At 45.0% G+C, this 13,490-nt stretch overlaps 1 protein-coding gene across 4 annotated transcripts in view; it reads left to right on the forward strand.

Moving 5' to 3' along the window:
• Positions 1-2,335: 2,335 nt before the first annotated feature.
• Positions 2,336-13,490, forward strand: part of LOC133381838 (zinc finger protein 135-like) — a 30,203-nt gene continuing 19,048 nt past the window's right edge. For 2 of the 4 annotated variants that reach the window (XM_061621360.1, XM_061621361.1), the window contains exon 1: positions 9,912-12,037. Coding sequence is in view for 2 of the 4 variants with exons in the window: in XM_061621358.1 (XP_061477342.1) it covers positions 6,649-6,682; positions 8,215-8,307; positions 9,786-9,866; positions 10,443-10,529; positions 11,960-12,037 (373 nt within the window). In the remaining 2 variants the exon portion in view is untranslated. Of the gene's footprint in view, positions 2,762-6,544; positions 6,683-8,214; positions 8,308-9,785; positions 9,867-9,911; positions 12,038-13,490 lie in introns of those variants that run through there. The other 2 variants (XM_061621358.1, XM_061621359.1) reach the window with 2 other exon arrangements.

The raw sequence follows: 13,490 nt of genomic DNA on the forward strand, positions 1-13,490 counted from the left end.
GGTATTGAGGAATCCATCAGATTCCATAAGGGCGGACCATCTCAATGGATCCAAATGGGTACTGAGACATCCCCATGGTTATCATGGAGACCATGAAGTCCCAAGCTGGACCCTTTCTGAAATCCTGGAAAGTTACTGCCGGTCAGTACAGAGCAGGGAATGGCAAACCTGTGTTCCTGCAGATGTTAAAGGACTCCAGTTCCAGTCAGCTTGACCAATGGTCAGGGATGATGGATGCCATAGCTCAGCCGCATCAGCCTAAGGGCCACAGGCTAGACACCCCTGGTGTAGCCAGCACTGAGTAAGGTAGTTTCCTATATTGCTTGCTAAACACCAGCATGGCAGCTGAATCCGCTGCCCTGAGACCATGTCCTGTTAGTATTTTAAGCAACCATGTCACGTGACCCATGCATGCATGTTTTCCTACAGAAACTGCATAGAAATAGAGTTGCCAATAGAGTTGCTACAAGCAAGCAGACTGAATCTGTCCACATTTTGACAAAAATCTGTCAACAAATATGGAAAAGAAAACAATGGCCTACAGACTGGAAGTGTCCAATATATATCCCAATTCCAAAGAAAGGAGATCCCAGGGAATGCAGTAATTATCAAACTATTGCCTTAATATCCCATGCAAGTAAAGTAATGCTCAAGATTCTACAACAAAGGCTCTTACCATATATGGAGCCAGGGCCGCATTATGACTTTTGTGAGCACTAGGCACTTTTCCTTTTGTGGGCCCCTCCCACCATAATAATATCAATATTAAAAATTATTTTTATATAACTTTAAATACTTCAACATTTTATTTTTTCTGTTTTAGGCAAAATTTAATAGATTTTCGTGGGCCCTAAAAGTTTCATTTTTTTTTGGATGTGAGAAAAAAAGTAAAACATTTTCTTCAACCCTAAAAGTCTATTTTTTCTTGTGATTTTAAAAGAAATTAAAACATTTTCATGGGCCCCTAAAATTATCATGGGCTGTAGGCACTGTGCCTCCTGTGCCTAATGGATAAGTTGGCCCTGTACTGAGAGAGAAATGCCAGATGTCCAAGCTGGTTTTAGGAAGGGAAGAGGTACCACAGATTGTATTGCAAACATACATTGGATAATGGAATGGACAAAGGAATTTCAGAAGGAAATCACCTTATGCTTTATAGATTACAGCAAAGCCTTTGATTGTGTAGATCATGAAAAACTATGGAATGCTTTAAAAGTAATGGGGATGCCACAGCATCTGATTTTCCTGATGCACAACCTATACTCTGCAGAAGAGGCTACTGTAAGGACAGAATATGGAGAAACCGATTGGTTCCCTATCAGAATGGGTGTGAGACCGGAGTGTATTTTATCACCCCATTGATTTAATCTATACGCAGAACATATCATACGGAAAGGGGGATTGGGCCAAGAAGAAGGAGGTGTGGAAACTGGAGGGAGAAATATCAATAATTTAAGATATGCAGATGATACCATACTCTTAGCAGAAACCAGTAATGATTTGAAATGAATGCTGATGAAAGTTAAAGAGGAAAGCACAAAAGCAGGACTACAGCTGAATGTCAAAAAGACTAAAGTAATGACAACAGAAGATTTATGCAACTTTAGAGTTGACAGTGAGGACATTGAAGTTGTCAAGGATTATAATTACCTCGGCACAGTCATTAACCAAACAGGAGACAATAGTCAAGAAATCAGAAGAAGGCTAGGACTGGGGAGGGCAGCTGTGAGAGAACTAGAAAAGGTCCTCAATTGCAAAGATGTATCACTGAATCCTAAAGTCAGGATCATTCAGACCATGATACTTCCAATCTCTATGTGTGGATGTGAAAGTTGGACAGTGAAAAAAGTGCATAATACAAATCAAGAAAAAATAAATTAAATTGACTTAAATGACTTACAGCGTTCACTTCACTGTATATTACTACAAGATGTTCATTTACCCTCTGCAGGTACTTTAAAAGTTGGAGGGCACCTTCTCTCTCTCTCTCATTCGTGTGTGTGTGTGTGTGTTTTACATATACAAGTAATCCTGTTCCAAGTGTGGAAAGAGCTTCAGTCGCCTCTCCCTGCTCCGGTCACATCAAAGGATGCATGCAGGGGAGAAACCATGGAAACGCTGTTTGCAAAAAGCGCTTTGGCGACAGGGCGAAGCAGGAACCTCCGCGCCTGCGCCCTGGATTTGCACAAGGGGCAGAGCCTGCAAGACGTTTGCCCAGAGCGCAGCTGAGATTCATTCCTCCAGCGGGGAAAGGAAGTGAGCTCTGTTTCCTAGAGAGGCAGGATGTTGTCATGACAATGGGAGGGAGGGAGACAAGAGTGAAGTAAGGAAGCAAAGAGGATTGATTGATTTCCGAGGAGGAGGAGGAGGAGGAGGGAGGAGGAAGGAGGCTGGAGGCTGGATCGTGGCGAGGACGGAAGACAAAGAGAGAGGTGCAGCAGTGGGGGGGCGAAAGGGTCAGGAGTTTGCCTTTGTGGGGTGTAAAAAGGGGAAGATCCTCCCCCCACATCTCCCCCGGGAATTTATGGGGGGGAGTGGCATGCATGCAACCTAGGGGCAACATTGGGGGCCGAACAGCTGCAGCGCTTCCATTGCACGATCCTCTTTGAAGCGCCCTCTCCCCCAGGAGTGAGAGTGGGAAAAGACCCCCGGGTGTCGGGGCTAAGAAAGCCGGCCTACCTCACTGGGCTGCTGTGTGAGCCTCCCTAAAAGCCTTGGACAAGAAAGCAGACCAAAAATAAAAGAGTAAGCAAGCGAATAGGTAAGCATTATTTTCCCCACGTACAAACGGGGTCTGTTTTATTGTTCATTCTGTCCACAGTGTGTTTCTGTGAGCCCATTTCTGCACTGCTGTAGTTCCTGGGAGGAAACACGCTTTTTGTAGAATCATAGAGTTGTAAGGGGCCTGTAAGACCATCCAGTCGAACCCCCAGCTCAGTGCTTACCCTCTCCCCCAAATGCACTTTGCCCCTTCTTGGGATCTCCTCAAACCTTTCCCCCCATTGTAGACTCTCCCTCCCTCCCTCCCTCTCTCCCTCTCTCTCTCTCTCTCTCTCTCTCTCACACACACACACACACACACACACACACACACACAACACACACACAGAGAGAGAGAGAGAGGTTAGGACAATCATCTCCTTGCCTTCCTGACCTTACAACATCGTTGCTGCTGCTGAAGGTTGGGGACGAGGAAATCAGTCTCCATTTCCCACTCTGTGGCCTTTGGAGAAAGGTCTGAATAAACATGTGTGGCCAGCAAATAAACTCATCTCAGTCATAAGAACATAAGAACATAAGAAGAGCCTGCTGGATCAGGCCAGTGGCCCATCTAGTCCAGCATCCTGTTCTCACAGTGGCCAACCAGGTGCCTGGGGGAAGCCCGCAAGCAGGACCCGAGTGCAAGAACACTCTCCCCTCCTGAGGCTTCCAGCAACTGGTTTTCAGAAGCATGCTGCCTCTGACTAGGGTGGCAGAGCACAGCCATCACAGCTAGTAGCCATTGATAGCCCTGTCCTCCATGAATTTGTCTAATCTTCTTTTAAAGCCATCCAAGCTGGTGGCCATTACTGCATCTTGTGGGAGCAAATTCCATAGTTTAACTATGCGCTGAGTAAAGAAGTACTTCCTTTTGTCTGTCCTGAATCTTCCAACATTCAGCTTCTTTGAATGTCCACGAGTTCTAGTATTCTGAGAGAGGGAGAAGAACTTTTCTCTATCCACTTTCTCAATGCCTTGCATAATTTTATACACTTCTATCATGTCTCCTCTGACCCGCCTTTTCTCTAAACTAAAAAGCCCCAAATGCTGCAACCTTTCCTCGTAAGGAAGTTGATCTATCCCCTTGATCATTCTGGTTGCCCTCTTCTGAACCTTTTCCAACTCTATAATATCCTTTTTGAGATGAGGCGACCAGAACTTCACACAGTATTCCAAATGCGGCCGCACCATAGATTTATACAACGGCATTATGATATCGGCTGTTTTATTTTCAATACCTTTCCTAATTATCGCTAGCATGGAATTTGCCTTTTTCACAGCTGCCGCACACTGGGTCGACATTTTCATCGTGCTGTCCACTACAACCCCGAGGTCTCTCTCCTGGTCGGTCACCGCCAGTTCAGACCCCATGAGCGTATATGTGAAATTCAGATTTTTTGCTCCAATATGCATAATTTTACACTTGTTTATATTGAATTGCATTTGCCATTTTTCTGCCCATTCACTCAGTTTGGAGAGGTCTTTTTGGAGCTCTTCGCAATCCCTTTTTGTTTTAACAACCCTGAACAATTTAGTGTCATCAGCAAACTTGGCCACTTCACTGCTCACTCCTAATTCTAGGTCATTAATGAACAAGTTGAAAAGTACAGGTCCCAATACCGATCCTTGAGGGACTCCACTTTCTACAGCCCTCCATTGGGAGAACTGTCCGTTGATTCCTACTCTCTGCTTTCTGCTTCTTAACCAATTCCTTATCCACAAGAAGACCTCTCCTCTTATTCCATGACTGCTAAGCTTCCTCAGAAGCCATTTAATTCAGGAAAGCAGAAAGGTGGCCCTGCCCTCCTTGTTCTGGGGTAGCCTGGCAGACTAACTACTTAGCGAGTGACGTTTCTCCTGAAATGGGTGCAAATTCGTGGGAGCTACTTTCTGCTCCCTCTTCCTACACTCCAGGTGTAAGTTCCCTACTAAATCAGAGGATGTTTGGTGAGGTACCTTGTCAAACGCTTTTTGAAAGTCTAAGTACACTATGTCCACTGGATCACCTCTATCTATATGCTTGTTGACACTCTCAAAGAATTCTAATAGGTTACTGAGACAGGACTTTCCCTTGCAGAAGCCATGCTGGCTCTGCTTCAGCAAGGCTTGTTCTTCTATGTGCTTAGTTAATCTAGCTTTAATTATACTTTCTACCAGTTTTCCAGGGACAGAAGTTAAGCTAACTGGCCTGTAATTTCCGGGATCCCCTCTGGATCCCTTTTTGAAGATTGGCGTTACATGGGCCACTTTCCAGTCCTCAGGCACGGAGGAGGACCCGAGGGACAAGTTACATATTTTAGTTAGCAGATCAGCAATTTCACCTTTGAGTTCTTTGAGAACTCTCGGGTGGATGCCATCCGGGCCCGGTGATTTGTCAGTTTTTATATTGTCCATTAAGCTTAGAACTTCCTCTCTCGTTACCACTATTTGTCTCAGTTCCTCAGAATCCCTTCCTGCAAATGTTAGTTCAGGTTCAGGGATCTGCCCTATATCTTCCACTGTGAAGACAGATGCAAAGAATTCATTTAGCTTCTCTGCAATCTCCTTATCGTTCTTTAGTACACCTTTGACTCCCTTATCATCCAAGGGTCCAATCGCCTCCCTAGATGGTCTCCTGCTTTGAATGTATTTATAGAATTTTTTGTTGTTGGTTTTTATGTTCTTAGCTATGTGCTCCTCAAATTCTTTTTTAGCATCCCTTATTGTCTTCTTGCATTTCTTTTGCCAGAGTTTGTGTTCTTTTTTATTTTCTTCATTCGGACAAGACTTCCATTTTTTGAAGGAAGACTTTTTGCCTCTAAGAGCTTCCTTGACTTTGCTCGTTAACCCTGCTGGCATCTTCTTGGCCCTGGCGGTACCTTTTCTGATCTGCGGTATGCACTCCAGTTGAGCTTCTAATATAGTGTTTTTAAACAACTTCCAAGCATTTTTGAGTGATGTGACCCTCTGGACTTTGTTTTTCAGCTTTCTTTTTACCAATCCCCTCATTTTTGTGAAGTTTCCTCTTTTGAAGTCAAATGTGACCATGTTGGATTTTCTTGGCAATTGGCCAGTTACATGTATGTTTAGTTTAATAGCACTGTGGTCACTGCTCCCAATCGTCCAAACTGCAGCCCTGCAAGGTAGGCAAGAGTGGTGTCAGCCTCCCGCTTTGCACCCCAGCTGCTCACTTTAGAGAAGAGGCCAGTTTTATTTCTTTCATTATAAATTAATGATCAGGAAGTCATTTACTTGAGGAACTGGGAAGAGTGGCCAGGAATGATATTATTGAAAATTGGCTGCATTTTTGTGAGCTTCGTGGAAACATAGGAAGGTACCTTATGTTGACTTGGTCCACTTACCTCACTATTGTCTACACTAGTGCTGTCCTGGGTTTCAAGCAGGGAGCCTTTCCAAGTCCTGCCTGGAGATGTTGCTGAGATTTGAACCCAGGACTTTTTGCAGGCAAGGCAGATGTCCTTCACCTAAATGGCCGTGTTGAGAAGTTCTGGATTTGATCCTAAACTTTTGCTCTTTTGGGGAATGGGCCAAGGTAAATGCCCTTTCTGCTTACGGCATCCACAGCCCTCCAGTTTCAAAACCAGCCGTGGGAACCCTTTCTGGCACTGCGGGCCAGATCCTTACTGGACCCTCGCCTCAGGATCCAACTTTGACATGTGGGAGGAGCTCTTTGAATGCTGTGAATGATTCAAGCACACCCTGTTCCCCTTCCCCTTTCCAGTTGGATGCAATGGTCTGTGTGGAAGAGGCCATCTCTTGAGCAGAGGGCATTTTCTTCTTCCAGGGTTCGGTGACCTTTGAGGAGGAGGAGGAGGCAGTAGCTGTGCATTTCACGGAGGAGGAGTGGGTCTCCTGGATCCGGGCCAAAGTGTTCCACGCAGGGAAGCCATGGAGGAGAATTATGAGATTGGAGCCTCTTTCAGTAAGGAGACACGTTTTCTTAACTGATAGATGTTGAAGGGCATTTGTGCCAATGATGCGTGGAGTGGAAAGTCAGTTTCTCACTAGGGATTCTGGGAGCTGTAGTCCAAATTCCACAGTGGGAATTGCTGCTCTGTTGGAGCTTGGGAGAGTCCTCTCTCCCTCACCCTCCCTCTGCCCAGTGTTAGCCTTTGGGGCCTAGGCACCCCTGTGCTTGCACCAGTCTGTGAGCAGGGCTAGTGCCTGCCTGGATCCTGCCCCCATGCATTGGAGTTGAAATCCTTGCCAGTTCTCAAGACAGCCCTAGTGCAGTTTCTGCAAGAACGTTCCTGCATTCCGCATGTTGTTGTGCCTTTCGGTTGAGGAAGATTCTCTGGAGAAGCTCTCCAAATAGATGCCACTGAAGAAGAAGGCACCTGGTTGGCCACTGTGAGAACAGGATGCTGGACTAGATGGGCCACTGGCCTGATCCAGCAGGCTCTTCTTATGTTCTTATGTTCTTAAGTCGAAACGCGTTTGGCAAATTATTTGAGATATGTTGTGCATTTTATCCTTGCATTTTATATTTCTGCATTAGCACACCTCTGCCTTTCATTGCTGTGTTGTCATTGGGAGTGTATGCACATCTTGTCTACAAAGCTAGCAGTTCACATCACACTCTGTGCGGTAAATTGCAGGTGCATTATAAATTGGGCATTATTGTATACTCAGACATAGAATATATTTTCCATCATTCATTTCTACATATATTTTTCAGAATCATACCATGACTTAGACCTTCACTTTATGTGTGTTTGCCTATTTTGTCTAATTCAGCATTTGCATGGTTGGTACCAGAGATGGATTATGGGGAGTAGGGGGTGGGGGGAGAAAAATTATCTCTGACAAATTTCTCACTGCGTCAAAGTTGACTCCATCAAAATCAATAGGACGTTTTTCAGAGAAAATGCATTTAGGAAGGGAGCATTTATTTATAAGCAACACACCATCATTTCCCTTTCAGAGATCCAAACCATATACTCTGGCCCTTTTCTGTGTCTTCCCGACAACAGCATTGATATTTGCATATACATTCTCAACCTATGACACTGAAAAGCTTATGGGAGCATTTCTGGCTACAGGAATATCTTGCAGTGGCTTCACTCTTAATCTCCATGGAGAAAGGTTTCCTCAGAAGTGTAAATGTGACATGCAGCCTTGGCTCCATCTTGGAGGAGGAGGAGGAGGAGGGTGGGGCTCTCAGGGCTGGTTTTCACTTTCTTTGTGAAGAGATGATGTTGTCCAAATGAAAACAGCTGGGTTGGCTGAGTTCCACTGTGCCCTCCCCAACAGGCAGTTCAGGTTGAGTGTCATATCCAGTGAGCGCATGTTCCCAAGTGCCAGGCTGACCCTGCTGGGACCACAGGGCCCTGTCCTCTTCAAGGGGTGCAGGAGTTAACAAACAATCTCTCCTCTTAGCTGCAAATGGCTTGACTTGGAATGGCTGAATATCTTGTGGTCAAAAGTAACTAGTCCTGTCTGTTTCCTTGGAAGAATCGGAGCTCAATTCCTGTTCGGAAGACGGAGAGGAAGAAGGAGAAAGTCTGTTTATCCAAGTCGCCAAAGAAGAGGAGGAGACCTCAGCAGGTCTGTGTTTAGCTGTGCTGCGGAGCCTCTTTTGGTCTGGGAATGAAAGCGTTTTTCCGTTCCTGAGTAATATCATCCAGGGGAGAGTCACCCATCAGGTGGTGAGTTCTCCTGGTGGACATCTTGGATGGTTTTAAAAGGGGCTAAGAAAAATGGCTTCATGCCCAGTCTGTGTCTGTTGGAATTACTTTCTTACCTATAAAGCCCTTAACGGCATCGGACCGCAATACCTGGTGGAACGCCTCTCCCGCTATGTACCTAACCGTTCGCTACGCTCGACGTCGAAGGCCCTTCTCCGGGTTCCAACTCATAGGGAGGCCCAGAGAGCAATAACTAGATCTAGGGCCTTCTCAGTGGTGGCCCCCGAATTATGGAACGCCCTCCCTGACGAGATACGCCTGGCGCCTTCTTTGTTATCTTTTCGGCGCCAGGTAAAGACCTACCTCTTTGCCCAGGCATTTTAATTTTAATCTTAATTTTAATTGTAATCTTATTTTAATCTTTGTCTTCACCTTGCTTTTAAAATGTTTTTATTGTTGTATTGTACCCTCACTCACCTGTATTTTAATGTGGTTTTATTCTGTTGTCGCTAAAGGGCGGTCTAAAAGTACAATAAATAAATAAAATAAATAATAATAAATAAGATGTTTTTGTTTTAATATATTGTAAAGCCCGTTTTTAATGATGTGTTTGAGAGTGTTTTTAGTGTTTTTGTTTGCCAGCCTGGGCTCCTACTGGGAGGAAGGGTGGGATATAAATCTAAATAAATAAATAAATGCATGGAAGAGAAGGCTCTCAAGGGCCACCAGTCCTGATGTTTATGGGCCACCTCCAGAATCGGGGACAGCAGCAGGAGATGCACTCTTGCCTTTCTCTCTGGCTTGAGGGCCTCCCATGTGTGTCTAGTTGGCCCCTATGGGCCGGGCTGGCTCCAGGCTTTTTTGGGGGGTCTTGGGGACAGGGTATCAATGAGGCCCTTATTCCCTCCCTTTCTTCCTCAGACTGCACTCCTCTTTCCCCTTGGCCCCAGCCCTTTAATATAAAATAATATGGTGACCCCCTAAAAAGTGGAGGGGAACCTTTGGCCCTCCAGACGTTGGTGAACTGCAAATTCCATCAGCTCCTGCAAGGATGGCCAATGATTAGGGGTGATGGGAGTTCAGCAACATCTGGAGGGCCACAGGATCCCCACACCTGGTATAATTTAATCTGCATTTACCAGGGAGGGTGTCCCATTGGACTCATTGGGGCTGACTTCTGAATGGGTGCAACATTTATTGGGGTAATGTACATCCACAGCGGCAAGGGATCTCATCCTTTTACCTCGATTCTAAATGGGGTTCTTCCTGTCCCGCTCCCAGAATTAAAAATCAAAATTCTTCCTCCTCTTAGCTTCGAGGTTGTAGAAATGGTTTGATATGGAATCACTGACTTTTTATGTTGTTAAATTTAAGTCATCTTGTCTGTTTCCTTGAAAGAACGAGACCTCACTTCCTGTAAGGAAGAAGGAGAAAGTCTGTTTATCCAGGTCCCCAAAGAAGAGGAGGAGACCTCAGCAGGTTGGTGCTTAGCTGTGCTGTGGAGTCTCTTTTGGTTTGGGGATGGAAGCATTTTTCTGTTCCTGAGTAATGTCATCCAGTGGAGAGTCGTCCATCAGGCAGTGAGTTCTCCTGGTGGACATCTTGGATGGCTTGAAGGGGAGCTGGAGAAATGCATGGAAGAGAAGGCTCTCAAGGGCTACAAGTCATGATGGCTGTAGCCTTCTGTCCTTGTTTTTTTAAAAAGATGTTTTGTTTTAAAGGTGATTTTGGTCCTTCATCCTTTTTTTGCCCCCCTGGATTCCCTTTGGAAGGAAGGACAGGATATAAATTTTATTAGTATTATTAGGACTGATTGTGGGATTCCCATGCACATTGATTCAGGCCCTGTGGAGATGCTGGACTAGACAGGCATTTGGTTTGATCAAGTTCATCTCATGCTATAAAGAGGAAGGTTGGCCATCAGGTGGAAGTTCTCCTTCCATCCACTGAGAGATTCCCCAAATTAAAATATCTGGCTTGGCTTCCAGATCCTGACAGTCTGAAGGAGACCCAGGTAGTTTTGTACCGAAAGTAACTTGTGTGTTTCCTTGAAAGAGCTAGGCCTCATTTCCTTTTCGGAAGGAAGAGAAGAAGATCCACTTGTCCAGGGTCACAAAGAAGAGGAGGCGGAGACATCAGCAGGTAGTGTTGTGGGGCTCTTTGTGGAACTGAAGATTCCCCACCCACCCCTCTTGTTCCTGAATAATGTCATCCAGGGCAGACTGACCATTAGGCTACGAGCTCTTCTCATGGTTTTGCCCTCTCCATTCCTCTGCACCTAAAAATCTCACAACATCTCATTCCTCGGAGTTTCTCTTCCTCCACAGACCTTGGGTTGCGAAGGATGAAATGGTCCCATCTCACCCAGGATTCTGGGCAGGACTGTGGACCATTGATCTTAAGAAGAGGCGCAGTGGTAAATTTTGGAACGCAGGAGCCCCAAACATTCAAACCTAAAGCTTCTGTCCCAAACTTGTATATCTGGCACTTAATTTCCAAGTTAAAGACTATTAAAATTTGAATAGGTAATAGTTGCAGCAGCCCCGGATTCTTCCCATTCTCTGTGGTGTGTGTACTTTGGGTTACTTGCTTTCGTTGTCAGGGACTATTTGTACCACAGACTCCTTTTTCTGGTTGTGGATCGTGCAGACTACTTGATGGCTGGTCCTTCCTTTAAGAAAGGGGGCAGACAGTCGAAGAGGGCTTCTTCATACCTCCTTTTCCAGCTCTTGGATTTTATTTCCTTGAAGCCCAAAGTAAAAGCGAGGCTATGCATGCTCTGCAAGAGGGTCCCCGTCTCGCAGTCATGCAGCTGAGATCTTGCCAGGCTGCACCTGCCTGAAGCCAAATTCAGCATTAGTTGTAAAAATGAGCCCCTCTGAACAAAAGCGGGTCTTGCTTCTCATTAAGCCCTTCATCAAATGGAGCTAGAAGCTTCTCAGCACAGATATTATCTGGCAAAGCCACACAGCTCAGGTTTTGCACAGGTTTTTATATGAACTCTTTTAAAACCCAAGACACATTCTATAGCATATTTATTGGTTTATTTTAAAATTTGTGCCTCACTTTTCAAGGAAGGCAATGGTAAACCACCTCTGAATACTGCTTACCAGGAAAACCCTATTCATAGGGTCGCCATAAGTCGGGATCGAGTTGAAAGCAGTCCATTGCCATTTTCTTTTCGAGGAACTTCTTCCACACAGCAGCTTACCATTTCCAATGAAAGCCAAACTTCACCGGAAAAACAATATATATGTATAAAAAACAGAATATAAGACCTAATAAGGATCATAAAAACAGTAATTAAGAATTCTTTGGGGGAAGACAAAAACCTTTCAACAAACTTGGAAAGCGTAACAACATCTGGGCTTGTTTCTCTTGAAAGGGAAGAGAACTCCAAAGAACTGGCTCCACAGCGCTGAAAGCATGTGGCCCGAGTCATGTGCTGTTGGCAAGGCTTCACCCCTTTGCTCTCGTTCAAAATGTTTTGAGCGTTCAGATTTGGTTTGGAATGCCCAAATACTTTGTGGTCAAAAGTAACTAATCTTGCCTGATTTCCTTTTTTTAAAAAGAACCAGACCTCATTTCTTGTTGGGAAGAAGGAGAAGATCCGGTGATGCAGGAACCCAAAGAAGAGGAGACCTCAGCAGGTAGATTTACTTATTTATTATTTAATGTATATCCCGCCCTTCCAGCAGGAGCCCACATGCTTAGCTGTGTGTTGGGGCCCTTTGAGGAGCTGAAACTTCTCCCCCCTCGCCCGCCCCATTCCTGTGTAATATCATCTGGAACAGACGGACCCATCAGGGCACAATTTCCTTCCCTTCATCCAACATCTCACAATATTCCCTCCTCGGAAAATAGCTCAGGTTTTGCACAGGTTTTTATGTGAACCCTTTTTTAACCCAAGACTCAATCGACAGCATATTTACTGGTTTATTAAAACAATTATAGCTCCCTTTTCGAGGAGCTTTCTCCTCAGAACAACTTACCATTTCCAATAAAAGCCAAAGTTCACTGGAAAAATAAAATATATATATAAAAAAAATATAACTGAATTATAAACCAGCAGTTATATGTATAAAAAAACAGAATATAAGACCTAAAAAGGATCATAAAAACAGTAATTAAGAATTTCCCTCCTTGGAGTTCCTCTACAGCAGCAGACCTTTGGTTGTGAAGGCTGAAATGGTCCCCACCCCCACGCCCCAGGATGTGGGGCAGGAGGGTGGACTTGAGGCACTGTTATGGGTCAGATCACTCTAGCTGTCTGTCCTTGGGGTTCCGAAAAGCAAAAGGGGACTTCTTTATTTTTAATCGGATTGCACGATGGAAACCAAACTCTTGGCAGGAGCGGCAGGTCCTTCGTTCAGAGGACGGGGATTTGTTTCTCCTTCAAAAGCCTCTGTGAGAAATGGAATCTCTTTTGCTCTTTAAGGGCCTAGTGAGAAAATTGGCCAGCTGCCAAAGGTGTTTACATTGATTGCCAGAATTTAACACACCCATGAGCCCAAAAAGTTTATTTAAAAAAGGAAATACAGAATAAAGGATCTCTGTTTCAAAGGGGGTGGATAGGAGAAATCCACTACAGTAGGGCCCTGCTTTTTAGTGTTCCATTAATACGGCACCAGCGGGGTGATCAGCTGGAGGGGGGCTGGAACTCCCCGCACCCCAGCTGATCTTGCCAGAGAAGGGGACGATCTGATCTCCTCTTCTGGTGCTATCAGCGGGTTAGGTTCCAGACCCCCACGCTACACCTGATCCACTTTTCGGCGGTTTTCGCTTTCTGGCAGGGGTCTGGAACCTAACCTGCCATATGAGTGGGGCCCTACTGTATATTCCAATGATTTTAAAAAGCTGACTGCCTGCGATTCCCAACAATACATTTTGATTCTACAATTGCAATCCTATGTATAATTAACTTAGGGGTAAGTTCCACAAGGTTATTCCTTCTGAGTAGTCATGCAGGAATCCAACTTGCAAAATGGAGCACTTGTTGAACAAGGACTGTCTTCTGCATATGGATGGCATGGGAGGGAATGAAATGGAGCATTGTGGGAGAAATGGAGCATGGTGGGAGATGGCAAGAGCCCGCCACGGATG

This window comes from Rhineura floridana, chromosome 3 (genome assembly GCF_030035675.1).
Source record: "Rhineura floridana isolate rRhiFlo1 chromosome 3, rRhiFlo1.hap2, whole genome shotgun sequence".
Lineage (NCBI taxonomy): Eukaryota > Metazoa > Chordata > Lepidosauria > Squamata > Rhineuridae > Rhineura > Rhineura floridana.